General features: G+C 27.6%; 1 protein-coding gene across 3 annotated transcripts in view; it reads right to left on the bottom strand.

Annotated features, from left to right (window-relative positions):
• LOC145973045 (scavenger receptor class B member 1) overlaps nt 1-21,795 on the bottom strand; it is a 40,349-nt gene extending 18,554 nt beyond the window's left edge. The window contains exons 1-2 of one of the 3 annotated variants that reach the window (XM_083102188.1): nt 21,636-21,795; nt 20,859-21,008 (exon numbers count right to left, since the gene is read on the bottom strand). In XM_083102188.1, the coding sequence (XP_082958314.1) occupies nt 20,859-21,008; nt 21,636-21,663 (178 nt within the window). In that variant the 5' untranslated portion in view covers nt 21,664-21,795. Of the gene's footprint in view, nt 1-9,752; nt 10,922-20,858; nt 21,009-21,635 lie in introns of those variants that run through there. The other 2 variants (XM_083102189.1, XM_083102187.1) reach the window with 2 other exon arrangements.
• Between the last annotated feature and the right edge of the window lie 2,799 nt (nt 21,796-24,594).

The following is a 24,594-nucleotide window of genomic DNA, read 5'->3' as shown; positions in this document are numbered from 1 at the left end:
ATAAATATATATATATATATATATATTTATTATATATACGTTTTAATTATATATATAACATTTTTATCTTATTTTTTTGAAATTTTTGATTGTATCATTTTCCTACTTATTCATTTGTCACTATATCTTCAAAATTTCAAATTTAAAAAAGCTCTTGTTTCCTATCGTTAAAAATTATTGATATATGAATATTTTCGTTTAAAAAGAAGCAAAAAAACTCGTTGTTAATATTAGAGCTTTTATTTTTGATATAATTTTTGATCGTATCATTTTTCTAATTTCATACATTTCGACTAAATAAATGCCAAGAAATGAGCAATCGAAGTGAGTAATTAAATTTCCATATTAAAGACTTCGTAATTAATAAATCATACATTTGCAAATCAATAATATAATATGTTACAGGTAATCTTCATAATTCACTAATGCATTGATAATGATTTATGAAAAAACTTTCTTATATAAAAATAAAAAGAATAAAGATAAAAAATTGCCAAAGAGAGCATCAACTGATCAGACTGTCATTGAACAAATTAATTAGTTATTACAAATAATCATACGGACTAGTCATCGCGCACACATTCGAATACATTTACATCTTCATAAGAAAGAAAGATTGATAATAATCAAATATGCTAGCAATCTTTTTTTACTCTCTGAGTGCATTGCGCAAAAAAAAATTATTTCTCTAAAATAATATCATATTCTTTCGTTAATTAAGATATAAAGAAGCAAATGCTATAATCATAAATTTCAAGAACCAGGATATAAAAGAATATACGATTATAAAAATGAATTATTTTTCGAAACAAATTAATAATATAATTTAAAGTTATGAACATGTAAAAAAAGCAATGTGAATAAGCTGCATAAAATTGATGCACTTAAGGACAATGTATTGAAGAATGAGTTATTTTAGAGCAAAAAATCAAAATTTACAATTTTTGCGATTGTGCTATTGTAATCAATAAGTTTATCCTCTCATAAATCATTTTTGGAGGCATGCCGACGTGTAACGCGGAAGAGAGATTTATTTCATTGGTTTGCACGTTCTTGTGAAGGACACCAGTCGAAAACGCAAAGGGTCGAAGATTATCTAGTTGCATCCACGCGCACGTATGTCGCTATCTCACATAAACCAGTCTGCGAACAGCGCTGCTCATTTGAATAGACACGGTTGCATAGACCATACAACAAGAAATCTATTTATATTTTCAAAGCAGTTACGTAAGATCGAATCAATACACGCTACATATCTGATAGATATTTTACATTTATGTTATACAATTTGTAATTCATCTTTTGGTGATCTTTTTATTTTGTTTGATTGAAGATGTTAAAATATTGCAAAATAAAGAAAAAATGCAAATTATTCATACTCAAATACTTAAATATAACATGAAAATAAAAATATGCAACATACATAATTTTTATGTTGTATACTAGAGAACTTTTTTCTTTTTGATGAGAAATTGGTAAATGTTACACATTTTTAGAGACACTTCTCAATCTTGAATAATATAAAAATGATTTAACATCATAAAATAATTCTATTTAAATTAGATTTTATTTAAGTTTAACTTTAACTTTTTTTTAAATTAAATTTATTTTTTAAATTAATTTCTTCGATAGAAAAAAAATTTGAGAAAACTAGACGAGAAAAATTCCCGCGAGAAGAAGAGAAAAAAAGTCATATAAGACTTAATTGGATGAAGGCTGAATCTCTATATATTGTGATTGAAAATCGCGATCAAGGAGCAAAAGTTAAACTTAGCAAATCGCGATTAAAGCGATGTGTTTACGTGTTCGAGCATGTGTAATGTTGTCGCACTTATCAAGATTGTAGAGAGAATTTTGCTCTCGTCTATTGCAAGATCGTTGGCAAGCTATGCAACTATGTCGTAATAATTTTCTGGCGGTAATCGAGACGAGACTGCAAATGCATGATCAAATAGAAAGCGCATAGCTGTACTATGTCCTTATATTCTACATTATTTTACACTTAGCATAAAAATGACACATATGCAAATAATAATCCGTATATAATATATTAGATAACTGGTGCTCGAATCAACACCACCAAATATTATCGATTTTTCGTTTTGACATAACGTTACAACTTATAAATTTTAATGTCAAGCATATCAAAATAAAACATTTAATAAAGATAAAATACGTAATAATTAATAATTAATAATATGTATAATAATTAATAGAATAAAATTCGATAAATGTTATAATCTTTCTTTCAAAACAACTATAAATTAATTTCATTGTCGAAACAAGTATATTAATTAAAACAAATATATTAATTAAGCAGTTACTCAATCGATTCTAATTTTCTCTAATGACATTTAGCGCATCAAAATTCGCTGAAAGTTCGCTTTTATCAAGATTTTCACTGCAGCTAAACGTAATTCAATAGAACGATGTGAGTTTCTCTCTCTCGCTGTTGCCTCATATTCTAACAGTGTTCTAACGCGATGAAAATCGATTTGATAATTCCACGAAGTGTTGTCGTCAAATTTTACTGCGGTTGATTTTATCTACCGGTTTGTGGCAAAACACTGTCTGATGTTTGCGAACTGGTCCATCCGCGTTCTATTTATTCCGCATTTTTTCTTATAAGGCAATCCTCATCATCGCATGCGTTTCAAATTTTTTGTCAACATTCTTTCACCGTAGATCATTACATAATGTTAATAAATTCACGAATAATGCTAATAAATTCTCGCGCGAAAGCATTGGTTCTTGAAATGCCAATTTCTCAATAACTGCAAATAACGAGTCAATATATTTCCGTATACAATTATATACATGTATAGACGTGTTCTTTCTTATAGATGTGATTTTTTTCAGAATGATATATTTTATTTTATTTTATTTTAAAACATTGTCGTATTTTTGGCATTTGTATAATGGATCGAAGCTAGTATAATTATAGTGACTTGTTATGATATGTATGAAAAAATGTAGGAACTTCACTTCAAAATATTATGTTTTTAGATAAAAAGATCTGAAATAAAAAAAATATTCGCAGTCTCTTTGATCTTTTTAATACAGTGTTCAAAATTATAATTTCAAAATATATTAAGATATTAAATATTTGTTTAATTATTTTTGAAAATATTTTATGAACGCAGTAAAAAGGATAATTTTTTTTTCTTTTAATTAAACAATATAATTTTATTAAAGTCAAAAGGCTTAATTAAATCGTAATGACCTTTGACTATTTTGCGGTTTTCGACGCATATCGAAGCGAAGTATTCGTAAAATTTTTTTTAATGAAACGGACTAGTCATTAAATTGATCCGAGATATTCGATAAGTAGCCATTCTCATGGAAGAATTCTCATAAGACGGAGGAACATTTTGGAAATTTTTATTGATTGGTTTTAGCTTCTTACTTTGTGTCAAACCGGTTCTCTGATTGAACTTTTTTCTGTTGATGTAAGTTTCCAATGTTATCGTTGATCTAGGGAATGTTCCACTATGTGTCTAATGCGCAATTATACGTCAATGGATTTGATCGAATGAATAACGATTTCCTGTCAATTATGCAGAATAATGACAACTAATAATGATAGATGTGTCGTACAACATAAAAAATTTCACATAATCGCATACTTTTTATGTAAAGTGATGTATCATTGAAATCTCTTTTTATGCTTTTTTGTGTAAGTTTAAATTGCTAAAAGTTTGATAAATTTTATATTCTTTAATTAATTAATTTTAATACTTTTTATGCTTTTATTTTAATACTTTTGAGTTATGATTTATTCGATTTCAAACTTAATGTATACTTTAAGCGAGAATGTCTTAATTCGAAAATTATTATATATAAAAAATTAGGAACTTATATATATATATATGCCAGATGAAAGGAAAGATCAAACATATATTTAAAGTGTGACATTTCCACTGGAAAGAGATTAATTTCATACCAATATTCCCATAGAGAATTTCTGTTTGCGTTTCCGGGACGATGTTTCATCTAATAGAAGCTTTGTGTATATATGCAAACTTATAAAAATGATAATTAGGGAGATAAGTACGAGCTATAGTTTGAATAGACGCCTATGTGTTTTAGGTCAATGATAAAATTACGTATTGTATAGGATGAGAAAGTACACTAGACCGTAGGAGATACATCTCAACTTGACAGTTTACTATCCGGTTCATTCATGACGGGATATTCCGTTAAAGCAGATCGTATAGACCAAGAAACTTCCGTAGATATAACTGTCAGTATATTCTTCGTGCGTAGTTAATAATGATCGGCAGCTACCTACAACAACGTGCGTATGATTTGAATGCGATAAGAGGATATACGCTCCGTATATATTATTTCGGAGAGCTTATTTTTCCAAATCGTTTATCTACGCCTCGAATGTTTAACGCATGAATGGTGGTTTTATTTTAAGATACTTCGTTTTTAACAAATCGCAATAAATCAGTACGTTGTTGAGATATAACTTGTCAATAGGTTAAACAAGATATGAAATTTATCGCACGTTCGTCGTGCGAAAATTTCTTAAACGGAAATGTTGGTTTCTTTGTGAGATACAATTTAATTCAAAATTCAAGGACACTATGTGTTTATAGATTAAAAATTTTATATATGTATTTTATATATGTATTAAATATATGTATTAAGTAAAAAGATAGTCGATCTTAAAAAAAGAAGAAAAAAACGATTTTTTATTAATATATAATATATATATATATATATATATATATATATATATATATATATGTATATATATTAATAAAAAATCGTTTTTTCTTTTTTTAAAATCGACTACCTTTTTACTTAATACAAAATTGTACTTTTTTTCTCTTTGTATAATAATTTTTGCGACGTTTCGTATCGTTTCATAGCATCTGTCAAGTTTCGAAACAATACATTTGCTAAAATGCATACATCATACGTATTTTATTCACATAAAGGCCGTTTAACATTCACGTCTTATTCGGACGATAGTAAATATGCATCACCAATGCGAAATAAATTCATCTCGCACGGAAGTATTTTATACGATTACTTTGACGACTTGAATTCTAGGGTGCCCCCCCCTCCCCCCCGGTGATGGTATTTGTCAAATCGTAAGGTCGTTCACGATTCCGACATTTACCATTACCTATTCCTTTTTTTTCATTGCCCACCGATTGTTAAATTACGTATCGCTTACGATGCGGTTTATCTGACACGATTACACGTAGCCACAGATTTTAAGTTGGTCGGCGACATTTATTCACTCGAACGGGAATAAAAAGGAGTGTGTCATACGTAAGCAACATGCTTTTGACCGGCTTTTACTTTCATGCACGAGTAAAATATTCACGTGTTCGTTAATTTAACTGGTTTTTCTTTCAGGCGGTGCATGCCGTAAGTGAGCTCGAAGCCATAAGTATGATTAATTCACTTATGCCAAGCATTTTCTTTCAGACATTATATCTTCCCGTCATTAGTTTATATTGCGATAATTGTTGTGTTTTGCGCGAATACGATAAATCAATGAAATAATGTTTGCAATTAGTGTTATTGCGATAAGGTAACATGTTTAAACAATTTCATCAATCAAACGATGCGATGATATATGCAATAACGATGTATTTTATAGCCACATTAAAGATTTAAGAAGTAAGAATCATATAAATCATAGAGTATAAAAGTATAATAATTTAACAGGTTATTTAATAAGTATTGTAAATAAATAAAACAAGAGTATACCAAAAATATATAAATTTGTCATTTAGAGAAGTGTTATTTAGGTAATGTTTTTAGAGTTCTGTGTAGAGCGTAGGCATTAATACTGTGACATATATAGAAATTCATTGATTAGAAATTTTTGGAATTTAAAGCCGGAGAGATTTCGAATCATGAATTTAGATACGTATAAATGTTACTATCCATGTGAAATTATGTACAATAATTAACAGTTATAATTATTTTTGCAAAATAAGCTTGGCCAGGAATAGAACTGAAACAGGTTTGACGAAACCGGAACTTATATATATATATATATATATATATATATATATATATATATATATATATATATATATATAAGCTTTATATCATGAAATAAGGAGCTGGATTTTATGTTGCTATGCGCTTGCAAATATGCAAATATAACTAAATATGTGTGCATAGTATGCTATTTAACAACTTAACAAATTTATGCACACCTCAAAATGTTTGAACAATATTAGAGTAGACGATATTATGATCTGAATTATATATTATTAAATGAATATCAGTGATAAATTATAATTATTATAGCGCGTTGTTATGATGTGCTTCGATGAGATATTCTGTAAAATATCTAAGAAACGAAAAAAAATAATACAAAACGATTATTCATTTTCAGATATTTTCATCGTTGTAATTAGAAAAGTATTTTCTGAAAATTTATTTATTTACTTATTTTATCTCAAAAATGTAAATCTGTGATTTTGCTCTTTGTTTTTTTTTTTTAATAAGTTTACAGTTCTTTGCTTTATAAGCGTAGAATTGTTTATAAGAATTTGAGACTCTCGACGATGCGTGTGTCCAGACGAGTAACCAAATGTGGAACGTGACTTGCTATCGAATAGCTCATCAAGTCAGAATTTATATACAACAGACTGTTCACATTTCTTTGTTGCGATCAATATAATTAAACACATTTGTCAACTGTAAATTATTTTATAAAATGAACAATTGCATAATTAGATAATTAAAAACGTGTCGAAAAGCACGACGGTGTCTCGGATCGAATTGTACAGCGACGATTGTTTTCGCACGAATTAAGCATTTTAGCACGTATCGCTCAACGATATCAATACAATTATCGGCATTAAAACAAAATAGAGTAAAATTGGTCATAAAATTTTTATTCTTTTTGGTTACTTCACACAATAATCCGAAAAATTTTTCTTTATAATTGTATAACATATATGTAACTGTATATAATTGTAGAAATATTTTAATTTTTATCTTTTAGTTACATCAAACGTTACACGGTATTCAGTAAAAGCTATTTTCTTCTGTGTATATAACTACAAATCTACTTAGCAGTGAAATTTCTAAAGCCATTAGCAAATTTACGAAATACGAAAAATGCATATAAAATCGTATATAAGCATATAAAAATGCATATAATATTATAGCGTAATAAACATCGGATAAAATTATTTTTAGCGATTTACAGGAATTGCAGTCAACGCAGAATCGCACGGTAATCATCAAAACAATCATAATTTTTCAACATAGATACTACTGTCTAATTATGCATTTTCGTTGCATTCTTTAATAAAGAAAATAATTGCAAATGTAAAATACGTATAAAGAATTTTCTAAAATAAGTTTACACAAAAAAACGAGATCCGGATTTAACGCAATAATTAATATGTTTATGCAAAATAACAGAATGACACAAAAAAATTAATTGAAAGAAAGAAAAAATGTAGGAAGCAAATTTTAATGAGCAATAAACCATAAATGTTGATTGATATTGCTTATCTTTTTATAACTGCAGTGTATTGACTTGCTAATTGATCTTGATTGTATTTGCTATTCGCATCATATATGAATCTTTAAGAAATAGGTTTATTATGCATATGATGATACGCTCGATATGATTTGCTCATACTACAGACAACTACACATAATTGTCTAACAATATCTATGCTAGAAATTATGATTATTTCGATAATTACTGTTAATTGTATATATTTCCTCTAAATATTTCCTGCTACGTAATTACTGCTAATTGTATACATTTCCTCTAAAAATAATTTTATCTGATTTTATATGCACCTTATATATAAAATATGCGATTTTATATGCGTTTTTCATATTTCATAAATTTTCTAATAGCTTCGGAAATTTGTTCAGTAGATTTATAGTTGCACACGCAAAGGAAACTGAAGTACCTTCTACTGAATAATGAATGAATATAAATTACATATACTGCGTGAAATGTTTGATATAACTGAGAAACAAATCAAATTCAAATTCAAATATCCTATCAAAGTCATTGTAAATTTTGTGATATAAGAAATATTACATGCAAAACGTCTTTCTATCTCTCTCGATATGTATGAAACATAAACGTATTCAATTATCTATCTACTCATTTTCTTTATTTTTTTTAACCAGAGTTATTATATTCACAGTATATAAATTACATATACCGCGCATTTAATCGATAGTATGAGTGCTCACTTGTAATTTAACAGATTGCACGGGTACATATGGGTATCTGCGTGAAAATTTTTCTCGGGAGATTTTCAATGTTGCAATCTCGCGAAAGTCAATATTTTGTGCTCAGCTAAGCGGAGCGACTTAATCGGAATAAATTGCATTTGCATTTTCGGTCTAGTATTCGCTTTTGTTTGTTCTTGTGAACTATATCATATGCTTAGAACCAGTTTGCTCGCCATTAATTATATGCACATCTGGGGTGATCAATTCTTATATACCTCTTCTTACATGGGAAATACCACGTTCGAGAATGAACGATCATATGTAAACTTTCCGCGATATATATCTGAAAGGTATATATTTGCGTCGAAAAATATATTTGCACATTCATTGAAAACCTTTCGCATTATGACTAAAATAACGGCAAACTGGTTTTTATATTTTTATGTGGTAATTTATTTGTGTTTCTTAGATATTTATTTTTATTCATTATTATATCCCACATTTGTGAATTTTATAAGATTGTGAATTTTAAAACGTTAAATTGAACGTATAAATTTGAATTTTAAATTAAACGTATAAATTTGTGGGAAAGTCCAAAATTATAAAATAATAACCAATCAAATGTTGTGACTTCTTTTCAGGATATACCTTTACTGCTAATCTCAATGTGATCATGATCATAAATACTCCAATCCTGGATCATTAATATTCACATGCAATCGTAATAGCAAGAGAAAAGCTTATCAGAGATACACTTTTGGGCTCAGAAAAAATTGCATGTTAATTTTTTTAAAACATTGAAGTAGACCGAAATGTGTGTAGCATGTATTTGCATTTTTCAATGCTGTTAATACTTGTTTACAATAAATCATACACACAATCATATACATACACACACATTATGTATTTACAATTATTCTTAAATTACACCGTTTTTCTTTTGCTCCTGTGGTTTTGCAGAATCTTTTCTTTTTATTCTATTTTATGTGTGTACAATAATTTCGATAATTAATTTGTTCTAAATCGTTAAGATAAAAAATAGAATGGTCGATTTTTTATAATTTTTTATAATTTATTATGTACCCAAACATTTATGTTTCTCTTTAAAATATTACACAAAATAATTATATACATATCTTTTGTAATATTTCTCTTTAAAACATTGCACAAAATAATATATATATATATATATATATATATCTTTTGTAATATTTCTAATTACAAATAATTCAGAGTAAAATTGAAGCAGTTTATAAACAAATAACAATGCATAAGCCATGAAAAACGGGTCTACTATTATAAGTTTCGTAAAATATTTCTTTTCATAAATTAAAAACGGTTAACACAAATTAAAAACGGGTCTCTGTTTATGGAAATTACACCATTGTGGAGGTCATCCTCATTTAATCCGGTCTCATTTATTCGAAGATCTCTCTTATGCACATTTATATGGCATACGTAGCCTCGAATTTACGAATGTGTCATTCTGATTTGTCTCTGATCGAGAAATAAAGCAGTCTCTATTATTCGACCCTGAAACGAAACTTCCTATTACTTACTTTTTGGCCATCTTCCTCTGCGATCGGAATGCACTGGTAGAGTAGTGTTAAAGAATCTATTCACCATCACCGAAGATTTCCTTCGAATGTTGTTCGAAACTCGTGACACTCTTCTCATCTCCTCTTGCTCGCCCGATCTATCGGAATCAAAATTGGCATCGTCTGATGAATAATTCCGACAACGCGACAAAACATTCCAAATTATCATGAGATCCTTCATTTTTGACACAGTTCAGTTTTCTGTATCGTTGTGGAATAAGTGATATCACGAGGGTAGGCGATTTATCGTCAGCGATTCAACAGTCGCTACGTGTCGCAACTGACAATGAAGGCAAGTATCCGCTTCTAGCTCGATGACGACTTATGGAATTAATTGGTTAGCACGTCGCGATTCGTAATGCTATGTAATTCTTGACAAACGACTCCCGTCAATTATACGCGATTTCGACACCTCCGTACTTCCGATTTAAGCTTCGACACAGAGACCTTTCACTTTCTTCTGTTTCAACCCAGAGTTTCTGATTGATCGAATATTCGTCAATCCTCGCGGGTGACCTTGCAGATGTCGAAATTTTTCTCTTTCTGACTTTCTTAGTCACCGATAAATCTCCGAAGAAGGCGCGATAATTGTACGTTTTCGAAATAATTCCGCGACTATCTCGATGAATTCATCTCCGAAGCTTGTCGGTGAGAAGCTCAAGTCCCACTCCACCAATTGTTCAGAATCGTCTGACTTTTGTTTATCTTCACCTGTTATGTATCACCTCGTTCCCCCTGCACGGTGCGTGCAGTATACACCTCTATGCAAGAATGGCGGAATCTTGTATCGGTATGGATTTGAAAAATATGTTGCTCCCACCATAGAAGACCGCACACTGCTCGTCGCCGATCGTCACGGCGAGCCCTGGTAAGCACGTGGAACACTGGCCAATCGGATCACGAAGTTGCCGTCCCACCGCGAGGGAGACGAGAGTTCCCTCGATACCTGTCCATTGTGGTACACGGGGGATCTTTCAGCTTCTTCGACCGGAGGAAGGCGAATCTTCAAGGTCGTTCGTATAGCAGTTAATAAATGGTTATGTTTCAGGGCGAAATATCGAATGCTTTTTATGGTGCAAAATGCTTCTCGAATAAGCGACCATTAGAAACGACCTTGTTTTGTGTCCTGATAGGATCAGTATTGTACAAGACATTTGAATTCATGTGCATAATGTGCTATTTTTGTAAACGACAAATAACATACATAAGGAAATTATATTGAATATATCAAATATTGAAGAAATAAAGAAACGTCAAACTATTACAACAGGCCAAAGCTGAGGGGTAATCTTGAAAATTTATAGAGAGAGTATTGCGCGGCGATTGCGCGTGCAAGTGTAACTACTTCCTGGCGAATCAAAGATATTACTGAATATTGAAATGAGGAATTGTGTGTGTGTATTTGATTTAATAATGTTTGATTTATATATATATATATATTTTTTTTTTACGTTTACCCGATTATATCATTAATAACATATTGTATTCCATAAAATAATATAACATGCTATACAATGTATTCCATAAAATAATATAATAACATGCTATACAATTGCATACATTTGAGTTATTATATCATGTATATAAACTTACAAGGGAAGTTCGGCAAGTCGAAAATTCAAAAAAATCTGAAACTTCCCTTGTTAGATGATTTTGCATTACTTCTTATAAAATATAATTTGAAGATAATATTATAAAGAGAGTAAACGCATAAATATATAGAGTCGCAAGAGGTAAATTGAATTTTACCTACTTCACTAGATTTCTTTATATTTATTTTTACTGTGGTTATATGTATATGAGACATAATTGACAAGGACTAAATAGCCATTAAAAACGAGTTTATGAGATGTTTGTTATTTGTTATGTGCATAATAGAGAAAGAGAGGGGAGAGAGAGAGATCAGTGTAGTTAGTACGTTTCTATATCTGCCGATATAGCATGTAATATCATTTTTGCCGATGAAGGCAACATACACGATTAAGGTTGAAGGAAAATTCCTAGGTGTTTGCGCTGCAGTCTCTACAATATGCGATCGCATATTTCCAATAGTGTCCATTATATAATTCAGATAATTATTTGTTATGGCAGTCGCTATGCATCATGGTGCACATTAAACCTACGTAAGCGCATCTCTGTAAAAGAGAAATAGCTTCGAGAAACATGGTCGTTTGAAAAAAAAGGAAAATAAAAATTGTAATAAAGGTACAAAATCTTTTTCTCTCTCTTTCGATTAAATTGATTATGCTCGCATTGAAAAAATCTTTAATACCAACGTCGCGTGTTTCGCTGCCGGCTATAAGTTAAGTCGACCGCAAACTGCGTGCAACATCAACCTTGTCGTTCAGTCATCGTTCTTGCTCCCGTAAGTTCGTGCGACGTCATTGAACGCATATGATAGGTATGATGTGTCATGATTTTTACGTGACTTAGTAATGTCGGTCTCAACGGAAAACCGGTAACATTCACCGACGTTGACTCGGTGACTTTGCAACCGGGATATCCCAGACCGATTCATGTCAAGATCCTCTCACTCTTTCCTTCTCTCTTCCTCCCTCTCCCTCCCTCTCTCCCTATCCCTATCTGTCTATCTGTACTGTATCTGTACTATAATTTTTTAAAAGTTAATTAATTATCGTTTTTCAGAATCAATTTGAACTCTTTTTCTTTCAAGTCATATCCTGTTTAGTCATTATCTGGGAAATTTGCTAATTAACGTAGTATTTAAATGTTTGAGCACGCAGTTTATAAAAATTATATTGCTGCTACAGTAATTTCTTTTATGATTTGTTAAAACATCTTGCATCATTTTGTAATATGTAAATTATGTAGATAAATAACACAAAAAAAGATATCTATATAATTTACATATATAATTATATATATAATATTATATAGATATATTATATATATAATATATCTATATAATTTTATATATATATATATATATATATATATATAATTAATAAATAAAGTAAAAATAATTAATAAAGTAGACTTTTTACAATGAATAAATCCCAATTAACAATTTGTTCATTTGATAATTATATATAAAAAACAGGAATTCATAATGATTATCTTAATCTCATCTACGATATTCTTAGTGAATTTTATCTTATGCTCTTTGTAATTATCATTTCAATTTTCTTATAAGATTTCAGACAAATCTATTCTCGCGTAATGTGCATGTTTCATTTAGGATTTGCAGTATTTCCCGAATAAATTTTTCGTGCGTACGCGCGCTCGCAAGGTCAGTGCATTCGACAAGTTTCGTATGCCTCATGGAATTTAACTGGACGAAATGTTACGATTAAAAGGACCGATTCGAAACATCTGATAATTCCATATCGTTACAAATGTAGGTGTCTGCGAACTCGTATCTGCGTACAACGGACTTTACCGGTTCCTGTAGTCAATGGCCTTGCGCCATACTCAAGGTTACGAGATACAAATAAATTATTTCACGATATGCCAAATATTTCCGGTTTTTGTGGCTGCTGACTTTTCAGTACCTTGAACGGATGTATCTTTTTATCGTTTTTATGTAAATTGCCGCACCTACTGCATTAAGATCAGAGATCAAAAATAGAGAAATACAAGACGGGAAAATACAAGTTGTCGGAATATATATACATATATCGATAAGTGATAACATATTCGGAGACAAGATGATCAAACCATGAAATTAATGTAATGAATTCTTAATGACATTGGAGAATTTTATATAACTTACAGGATATTTTACAGTATCATCCTTACTTTTAATGATTAATGAGATTAAACTAAATTAAAAAGAGCAAAATCGTTTTTTTATATAATATGCAAAGCTTTTATGTTAAAAATTAAAAATTCAAGTGGAATAGAATTCAAATTGAAGAATATTCGTTTAAACAGATATTGAAATCCTGACATTTTTTAAATGATAATGAGATGTCTTCCAACTCTTCTACATGATTCTTTTCATATTTTTTAACGCAATAATATTTAACATTTTTTCAATTAATTATTATTATTCTCTTTTCAAAAATCGCACCTATTACTAATCAATATCCTTTTCCTTAGCAGATAATTGTTTAATACATGTTGTTACGGACTACGAACACCATTAATTGTATAGTACACACACACGTAATTTCGACTTTCGACATTCTGTTAACCCTATATTAAAATATTCGCGATCACCGAAGCTTAAACGAGGCCGTTGTATAAAAGTCCGGAATTATCATGATAGCAGTTTACCGATTATTTGCCCGTTATATTTTTATACACATCAATATTGATTAGTAATATAATCCTGTTGATTCGGCTCGAAGGCATTCTGGTCGTTTCCATTCTCTCATCGTAGATATAGTGGAAAGGAACCGATCTGCTTAAATAAAAAAACAAAATCGTGGCATTCAAGATGGACATTGACTCCAAAGGTCTTCCAGTAAAAGTGCCGATATTTAAAACAATGTGCGCGCATTTTAGTGAATTTCATTTTTCTTCGTAGAAAAGAAGAAATTTCTTGACACAAAGTATATACCTGACAATCATGCATTGTAATAAAACATAATAACATATCGAATGTTACGCATTTTATAAAATATAGATATTAAAAAAAATGCAGATACTTAGAAATTATATATATTAATTTATATATGTGTTAATCATGAAAATTTTATTTTACTTTCTGTATAAATCATATTTTCTACAGAAATGTGCTTCCAGTAATCAAATATATAAAAAATAATGCTCCATTAATCTTTTCTTTAACAACTGCTCGCAACATCATAATAAAATATAATTAAATTGACTTTATAGGTCACACATATATATATATATATATATATATATATATATATATATATATATTCGTATATATGCAATATGATGTATAATTTAATTATAAATTATATAATTTGAAATATTATATAATTTTTATTAGATTTGTTTTATATATTTTGTTTTTGTTTTATTTTTTTTATTGATAATATTCAGAATATTTTCTTGATTTAGCACAAATTTGTATTGGAAACTCTTAGAAGAGTTTAAATAAGTTGCTTATTAAATTTTACTGAATTATTATTATTTTTTTTTCAAATTCTTAAGAGTCAACATAAATACATAAAAATCAATTTCCATTATTCTAATCAGCACTCGGATCACAATTATAAATTATTTTATTTGAATTAAACGCAAAGCGCAAAGATTATTATTAACTATTCATTTTGCGCATTTGTTTCACGTTGTTAAATTTATAAAATTCTATATTGATAACTCAGACTTCACGTTATTGTGATTGACGTATGAGCTATTATAAAAAAAAAAGAAAAGATTAAAGGAGCTTCCGATAAAGAAAAGCAAGTATACAAACTTCACTTGCTTCAAAAAAATATTTATCATAACAGAGAGGCGAGATGTTTCTTATTTTCTCATTAGGATTTACGATCATTAGGATTAAGAAAAATCACGATCAGTCTAAGCATATTTGATTAATAAGTAAAAAATCAATTCGCTCATGTTTCCTAGAACATTTTTCTAGCTGGTCATAGTTGATAAGAAAGGTCAATTAAGAACTGATTAAATAATAAAAAATCTTGAAATAATAATGTCGTGGCTTTCTAATTTTTTGCAATATCAGTATATATTTCTAATTTGTTGTTACCAACCACGCGTAAAATATATGTATATTATCTACATATGTTAATTATGTTATACATTAATTGTATCAATGTCTTGGTCGTTAATAATTGTCGCTATCATATGAACGATGGTGCACATGTTTACAACACGTGTTCTTATTGGTCACGTTGGCATGCATGTGTCTAATTCGCATTCATGACATTAAAAGACGACTTTAAAAGGACGCGTAGACAGAATCATGCTATTTCGTACTTACGTCACATTATTATATATTAGATGTGTATATTAGATTATTTGATGTGTACAGATATATATTAAACAGCTTGCTAAGATCACTTTATAATACAGAAAAAACAAAGAGATTATTAAAACAATGATAATGACTAGTTGTTGATAAAAAAATATGTATATTAATAAATATCTTTATTTTTAATTTAAAATATGTTTATATATGTTAAATCAAAAAATTTAAAAATATAAACTATGCTTTATTTATTTTAAAAAAATTAAAAAGAAAATGGCATAAGAGCCAACGCGCGGTGACGCGTTACATTGAACGAACGCGTCACTATCTGTAACATATATTGTTAACATCGCGCTGAAGAAGGATCAAAAGATGATCCGAAACGTACGTTTTTTGTTATTATAATGTGTTTTTTAATAAACTAATACTGAAAAAAGAAAGAAGTGTTGTTGCTTCTCTGCGCTCCAACTATCGCGCGTTGGCTCTTATGCCATTTTCTTTTTAATTTTTTTGATTACTTGAGCCAAATCCCTAATTATTAAATTTATTTATTTTGTTGCGACAGATTTCTCAAAAATGAGCAATATAGCAATACAATGAAAAAATTATAAATGTCGGAAATTAATATTAGTTAAATTTTGATATAAATTAATTATTTTTTGTTTACCACTTTTACAAAGCTGCAATTTAAAAGTAACTCTTTTAGAACTATTATTTATTGTTAATGATTTAGTGATAATTTGTTCTTTATATTTATTTATTTCTTTTTATTTTTCTTATTCTTCGCGAAATATTAACATAAATAATATAAATGAGTGGCAATGGTTAGTATGTGTTTTTCTTTTGATTATTTGATTGAAGCCATTTATTTATTTAAAATTAAATTAAAAAAAAATTATAGCCAAAAAATGACTAATTTTTATGAAAAATAAAGCACGCGATAATTTTGTGTGATAATATTGCGTTTCATTAAAATAAAGTTAATAGATAGCAGAGAGTTCATAGATTAATATTCATTTAATATTTTATGTCAAAAGTTTTCGTGCTGTCCAAGGTAATATATAATTTTATATTGATATATTCTTTCCCCCCCCCCCTCTCTCTTACCAAATTTCTACTATACTGATTTTGCTATTTTAAATTAACATTAGCATCATACGAAACTGTCCCACGGATTAACATCTTCATCCTGATCGTATTGGAATTTTTGTACTTCATCTATTTTATTTAATTAATGCAGAAAACTGATCGGATGGTTGCGATGTTGACCAAAAAGACACAGGTGTGTATGAATAATTATGACGCACAGGTATGACGCGGAGACGATTGCGGAAGTTTCACAACCATTGCGGCATTCTTTTCGATTTGAATTATATATCAACACTATGTAGTACTATAATCAATCTAACTTCGTCACACGAAAAATTTATTGTTGTTCTTTTAATGTGACATTCGCCTGTTTTTCGTCTGTAATTTTATTTTGTGTCGCATATAATATATATTCTTGATCATATAGAAAACAAGAATGATAATTATTTTCTGTAAGATTTAACCACATAGACGCATATTAACATAGATAGTGGAGAGCGTTCTCCTGAGAGAGAGGAAAGGGTAGCATAAATTTACTTGGTATGTCTGTCTTCCTCTGACACATGCATGATGCAATTTCAGGTTATTAAAGTCACGGATATTGGTGCGCGAGAACGTTCATTAGAAAAAGACAGACACACAAGTAAATTCATGCTATCCTTTTCTCTTAAGAGGACGCCCCAACTTCGAGCTACACCGCCTCATAAGCAGTCTATGTTTATATGTCTATGGATTTAGCGATTTGATATTGTTATATTCTTTTAATTTAAATATCTATTATTTTATTTTATGTCGCATATGATATATATATATATTCTTCATCAAATGTAAAAAACAAGAATGATAATTATCTTCTGTAAGATTTTGCGATCTAATATCTCACGATCAGTAAAATGCTTTTCAATAAAATAAGAATTAAATGATATTCATATTTATAATCGCTTCAATTAGAAATTATCGTGTATCACCTATTTTACGAAGTATTCTGGAAAACAGCTTTAATTGTGGAAAAATATATTTTCATCTTGGAAAACTTTAACAATTATCTTTGAATTACTCTATACTCGTTTCAGCAACACTCTTGTAACAATATAATTTTATCAACATTGAATTTTATCGGATATAAAAGCATAAGAGAAAAATAATTTTCAAATTGTGAATCGTCACACTAATTTTTGATCATCTGTATATTTAAGAGTCTTATTTACTATATCCTGATCTATTCCGCTATCTATTTTCATCTTCATTTTAAATGTAGCTATATATAATTTTCAGTCAATGATTTAGCATATTAATTGCGGTTTTGATAGAAAAAAATTTGGAAATTCCGGAATGTATTTACAGATCGTAGAAATTTCTATGAGAGATTGTTGCAAATATGTCATTAAATGTGTGAAGAAACTTGAAAGTAAAAATTTTTAAGCATATTACAAAATTATATTTTTTCATGATTTACATTTACTGATACATCAAAATTGCGATGTAATTAAAATTTACATTGTAATATGATTTACTTTTTCTTTACTTTTGCTTCTCTCTAAAATGTGGTGTAAAATTAAATCTGCGCAGAAAGCAACAAAGAGAAGGAGAGAAAGAGGGAAGGGGGAGAGAGAGAGAGGGGAAAGAGAGAGAGAGAGAAAATCTCTATCATTAAATTAGTAATACTAATAGCAATATTTCGCAATTCGGGACTGGTCGTAGAGCAAAAACAACAAATTTATATTGTGGAACTATTTCCCATAATTAATTCTGTTTCTTCTCATGTATAAACGACACATTATTCTCTCTTTCCTTCGATTTCCTGCTCTTTTTTTGCTTATCAAAGGCAATATCATGCGTATTCTCCGATCCGAAAGCGTTCGCTATATACATATATATAGAAATTTAGTAAAGGTCAAGTAGTGTTAAATGAAAAGAATGAAAAGAGATACATAATAAGATAGTGCTTTTTTACAGAGAACTGTTAAAATGCTTATATCCTAAAAAAGCAGAAAAGTATACATCTATGCATACATATATGCATACATATATATATATATATATATGTGTGTGTGTGTGTGTGTGTGTGTATGTATGTGTATGTGTATGTATATATATATATATATAAAATATGTATATGCATAATTTCTTATAACATATTGTAATTTGTAATTATTGTACATATTTAAAAGTAATTTTTTGAAATAGAGAATATCTTTTTATTTCTTACTGCATTGCAATAATGCATGACAAAATATAAAAAATTTTTAAATTCGTTGCACCTATTATGAATTTGATGATAAAATTATTATAAAGAAGTTCGATTTTTCAACACAGCATAAATTGCTATACTTTTTCATATTTTTGCTAAATATATCAGAAATATATTTTGTTTGCTTATATGTAACACGCAAGCTTTTAAATTTATTGCGATTAAATTGAATAATAAATGTATAATGATTGTAAGTCAACAAAAGATTTTCGCTCTTATTTTTGATTAAATCTTATTAAGAAAACGAATTTTTTCGAAATCAAGCATTTCTCGTTGGGAATTTTTTTCTAATTTATGCTTTTTACGCGATTTACTTTGAATTATACTCATAACATGTCTTGATTAATGAATTTTAAACTTCGAGTTCATCTCGAAATCGGAAGCAACATGAAAAATTATATGAATTTATTTTTTAGAATACATGGTGAGCCGTTATTCCATATAAATATATAGTAGTTAGGTACAGTAGTAATTTGTAAATTTATTTGTTAATATTGTATATTTCTTCTTTTTACATATTATCACAAAGAGAAAAACAAAAAATAAATATGCATAAAGGAATTTAGAATCATCATTAAAACTCAAATAACGGAAAATTGATTTAAGAATTTACTATAAGTTGATCTCATAATGATAGGCCATTCCATATGTAATTTTAAACAATCAGTTGTTACATCAGTTGTTACATAATTCGGACTATTTAAGGAATTATTAAATTTTGATGCGAATGCAAAGAAAAAGTATTTACAACTTGTTATGTGTTCGTGCGTATAACTCGCGTATTATAAAATACCTTTTACTACCATGTACTTCATACTGCGCATAATAATTATTCGCCATTGACGCACATGATATAAAAAAAGGATCTGTTTTATAAAATTTCCGATATCAATAAATGACAAAAAATTCTATATAATAACTAGTGAATCTGTTATTTCTATTGCAATGTTCCGAGTAACGTAATACGTATACGTAATTCTCCATTTTTTATCTTTGCTTCGTATAGTCTAGTAGATTCGATTGGAATATTCATTTCTCGATGTAAACGTCAGAAAAAGTTTTCACAATTATTATGCAATACATGTGTGATTTTCCATATATAATTTGCTTTTTCTGTAAATGGGCAAAGTTCTATTGTTTTGTATCAAATGCATTGTAATTATGTATAAGATGCGCATTATTTAGTAGTTTAAAGTTATGCAGAATTTATTTTTATTCAGCTCGATAAAAATATGATTATTATACATTTATAAGTTGAGCAACAATATGATCAATTGGAAATTAAATCATGATAAATATAGTTCTAGTTTCATGAAAATATTGTAAATACTCATAAATGTGTATGATAAGAAATTAATTTTAATATCAGATTTTTGAAGAATAATCTTATTTCAAGTTTCTTATTTCAATTTTAAGAAAGAAATATTAAATAATAAATTGTCCTTTTAAATTCAGATTATTTCTATAAAAGAACATTTTATCATATATAAAATGTTCTAATTATGATAGAATATGTTAGAAAGACTTTTACTTACTGCGTAAAAAATTAATAACACTATAAAATCAAAATAATATGAAAAGTTATATGCAATAACAGATATAGCCATACATATGTTTGATTAGCATAATCGCAAGAAATAAAAATAATCTTCGAGGAATGTTTCTTGACAAGTATTCTGGTCATAACAGATAATTCAAGCAAGAAATAATAATGATAAATTACATACCTAAATTGATGAAACAAAAGCGAGTACGTCAATAATACTTTTAAATAAATTGTACTTTTAAATAATTGAATTAAGACTATGAAATTCATAACATCCCTTACAAGTATTGATATTATCCATAATAAAATTACTCTTTAATCGCGTTGACGACAAATCTGGTTGCAGATTTGTCGAGCACGCTATATGTATTTCCTGAAGTTCTTTCCTCGTACTCCAGCCTCTTTTTACACACCATTGTTTCAATGATCCTGTGATATTCCTAATCTCTATAACTATTATATCTGAAAAAAGATTTTGAATTTATTATTTATCTTCTTTAGGCATTTTTATTTTAAAACTAGCATAAAAATTTGATGTTTGAAAAATGTTTGAAAAAATATTTAGATCTTACACTATCTAAAAGCATGTAGAATACTTATGCAATTTGAATATATCTCATTGAACCTCTCTAATAATTGTATAAATTTAAATATATATAAAAGAAATAGAGATCGTGTGTGTACATTTATAATATTAATATGTGTGTGTGTACATTTTATATATATTTTATATTCTATTCTACTTAAGGACAAACTACTTATACATATATATATATATATATATATATATATATATATATATATATATATATACATATATATATATATATATATATATATATATATATATATATATATATATATATATATATATATAGTTTATCGTCTTAAGTAGAATTTTTATTTTAAGTTCCATTTTCCGAAATGGATAAAAAAATTGAGATTTTAATTAATAAATTTTAAAGGAATAAAGCCTTAAACTTTGCATTAGTTATGTTCATATGAGTTATGGCATTAAACAAACATTAAATAAAATAGTTATTTGATATAAAAAAACTACAGTTTTATAATTTTTACGGTGTTACTTACGGATTGCTATTCTAATATAATTCAACATTCTCTAATAGTTGCGCGGATACACTATGTTACACACGATCGAATATCGCGAATTCGAAGTTGTGAATCGATCAAAATAGATACAGCAGTGTAGATTCTCGGCTTCTCTGTCGACGTCTGTTTATTCACTGAATGTAGCCGCTGCCCCTCGATCGTTTTTTACAAAATCTTGGGGCGATAACAACACTCAGGCAATCTCCACTACTAGATAAGGACCAAGATGTGAAACGCTAAATTTTTTTAATATTCTTTATTCAATTTAAAAACCAAGTTAAGATTTGTCAACGATACTCAAATAGGTTATCTTTATTTTCTACAATATCTATACATAATACGATATTTATCGATTTATTCTTTTTAATTATTTATTTATTTGTATATAAAAGTGTAAAGGATAGTAGATAAACAGTAAAAATTTCATATTTTATAACATTTTTTTATCAATAAAATTTGAAAAATATCTTTTAATCTTTCCAACATACATTTTTTTATAAATTATTTATATTTTCTTGTACATTTATAAAAGTTATTATAACAAAATTTTCATTTTCATATAATTAATATTACTAATTTATTTAAAAAAATATAAATAAATAATTGTATTTAATAAATTATTAAAATATTAATATATTGTATTTTTTTATATTGATTACTTTTTATTGCGGTAACGTTATTAACATAAGCAAGATTTAATATCAAAGATGGAAATGTAAAAACAATTTTATGTCAAACTATATATCTCTTTTTCTCTTTCTTCTCTTCGAAATCATATTGTATGCAATATACAAACAAACTAATGACGTCGATGCACTTAGCATAACATGCATACAAAATGAGCAGCGCTCTGAAAAATTAAAGATAAAAATGTTTTACTTTCTTATATGAAATCAACATATTAATAGTGGCTTCAGAGAGTTTATAGCAATAAAAATAATAAAAATAATACAATCTCACTTAGAAACGTTAGTTAGTGCTAGTGTAGCTTATTTTTCAATGAAATTATGTTACCATAATCAATAAAACATAAAACGGAAAAACAAAGTAAAAGTTTTTATTGAAGACTAGTAAAATATACATCTTCTTTGAAATGTTGTCACTGCTTTCATCAGATATTAGTTTTGAATCGATTCAAAAGACTACTTGATAACATCGTATTGACCTCTCTATCATACGAAACTATATATCGAATGTTATATAGTTTTATATCAAGTTTTAAAACATCTTGGACTCTATTGTACGTGACTTGTATCATGCAGCCCGCATTGATGTACTCGTCGTATTTTTTATTATTGAATAAGATATTATTAATTATTATTAGATGAAAAAAATTCAAATTATAAAAAAGCTTTTAAAAAAATGATTATTATTATAAATTAAGAATCTATAAGATAGATTCTTCCTTAATTGTATTTTATAATTAGTTAAAATAGATTTGGAAGTGTTTAAAAAATAAGATAAACATGAAATTTATCAATATTCATCTGTCAATGTTTTTTCTTATATATTCTTCGTATATTATAAGTTCGTATTGCAATGATTTGTAAGAAATTTTATATTTGTTTGTACTCGTGTAAAATCAGTTTCTTTATTCTTCAACCATTCTTAGTCAGTTCTATTTAATTATCAATCATTCACATTGGCTTTACTAATTTTATTAATATATTTTATTAATATTTTTATTTTTATTAATATGTTTTATTAATTAGTATTTTTTTATTAATAATTTTTATTAGTAATTTTTTATTAGTATTTTTTTATTAATATGTATATACAATATTTTTTGTTGCGCTTCCTTTTAATCAGCATCATTTCTGAAAAAATTCATTGTAAATTAATTTATTATAAGAATCTTATTTTTAGCTAAATATTTATTATAAAATCTATGTATAATTATTTTTTATCACATATACTTTTAATTTTTTCAAACCTATTTGTGAGAATTTATTCTCTCTTGGGCACAACATGGCATTTGTCTCTTGTGTTTAATATATTTCATACATAATAATGTTGTAAATCGCAAGATAATAAAATGATTATTGTTAATTAATTATTTTCTCATCAAGTAATTTTATGAGAAAATTATCCATGTAAGTATCCATTTCTTCTATGCACAATTTTTATACAAATGATCATTTATTTATCTTTGTGTTTTATCTCTTTTTCTTTCTTGCATATATGAAATTCTTATAAAACAATAATTAAAAAACAATGCATAATTCTATTAATATATTTTATTAGTCATACAATTTTTATATATTTATACATATAAATTTATATATTTATACATATAAAATTTGTATTTTAATAAGCAGTTTTATTAACTAATAAACAATGTTAAATAAGCATATTATATTATTTTAAAAATATATTTTCTTTAAAAAGATTTATATGATAAATATAAATATATTTATATGTACATAATGTATTTTTAAAACATCTATTTTTTGTACAGAAGAATAATGTTGAATAAAATAATTTCTCAGAATATGATTCAAAGAATAAAAAGAGATTAGATATAGATACACACTTACGTTTGGTAATGTTAATTTTTGACTTTTCCTCAAAGACATGACGTTGACGTTGATTAATAATCCATTCCCTCTCGGATAACGAAGGTTGAATTCTTTTTAATATATCATCTAATGAAGCCTTCCTCGGCGATTGTATGATTGTTGAGCGTTGAATCCCTTGATTTTTTGTTGGCTCCTTTGAATCGTGAGAAAGAGATTCATTTTTTAAAAAACTATTATTCATTTGATTGCAATATTCGCTATTTCCGTCGCTAGCATCATCCATATTTTCCTGATGTCTTTGTATTTTTTCTTTTTCTTTTTTTCCTTTGTTTCATATATAATGCATATTATTAATATTTCAGATTACGAATCATTTCTGAATTTATGTATCAAATATCATAATTAGATTTCATTTTATA

This window comes from Camponotus vicinus, unplaced genomic scaffold, assembly GCF_025532165.1.
Source record: "Camponotus vicinus isolate PSW18456_S1 unplaced genomic scaffold, iyCamVici1.0 SCAF_6, whole genome shotgun sequence".
Classification (NCBI taxonomy): Eukaryota; Metazoa; Arthropoda; class Insecta; order Hymenoptera; family Formicidae; genus Camponotus; species Camponotus vicinus.
This window is presented reverse-complemented; position numbering and strand designations above follow the sequence as displayed.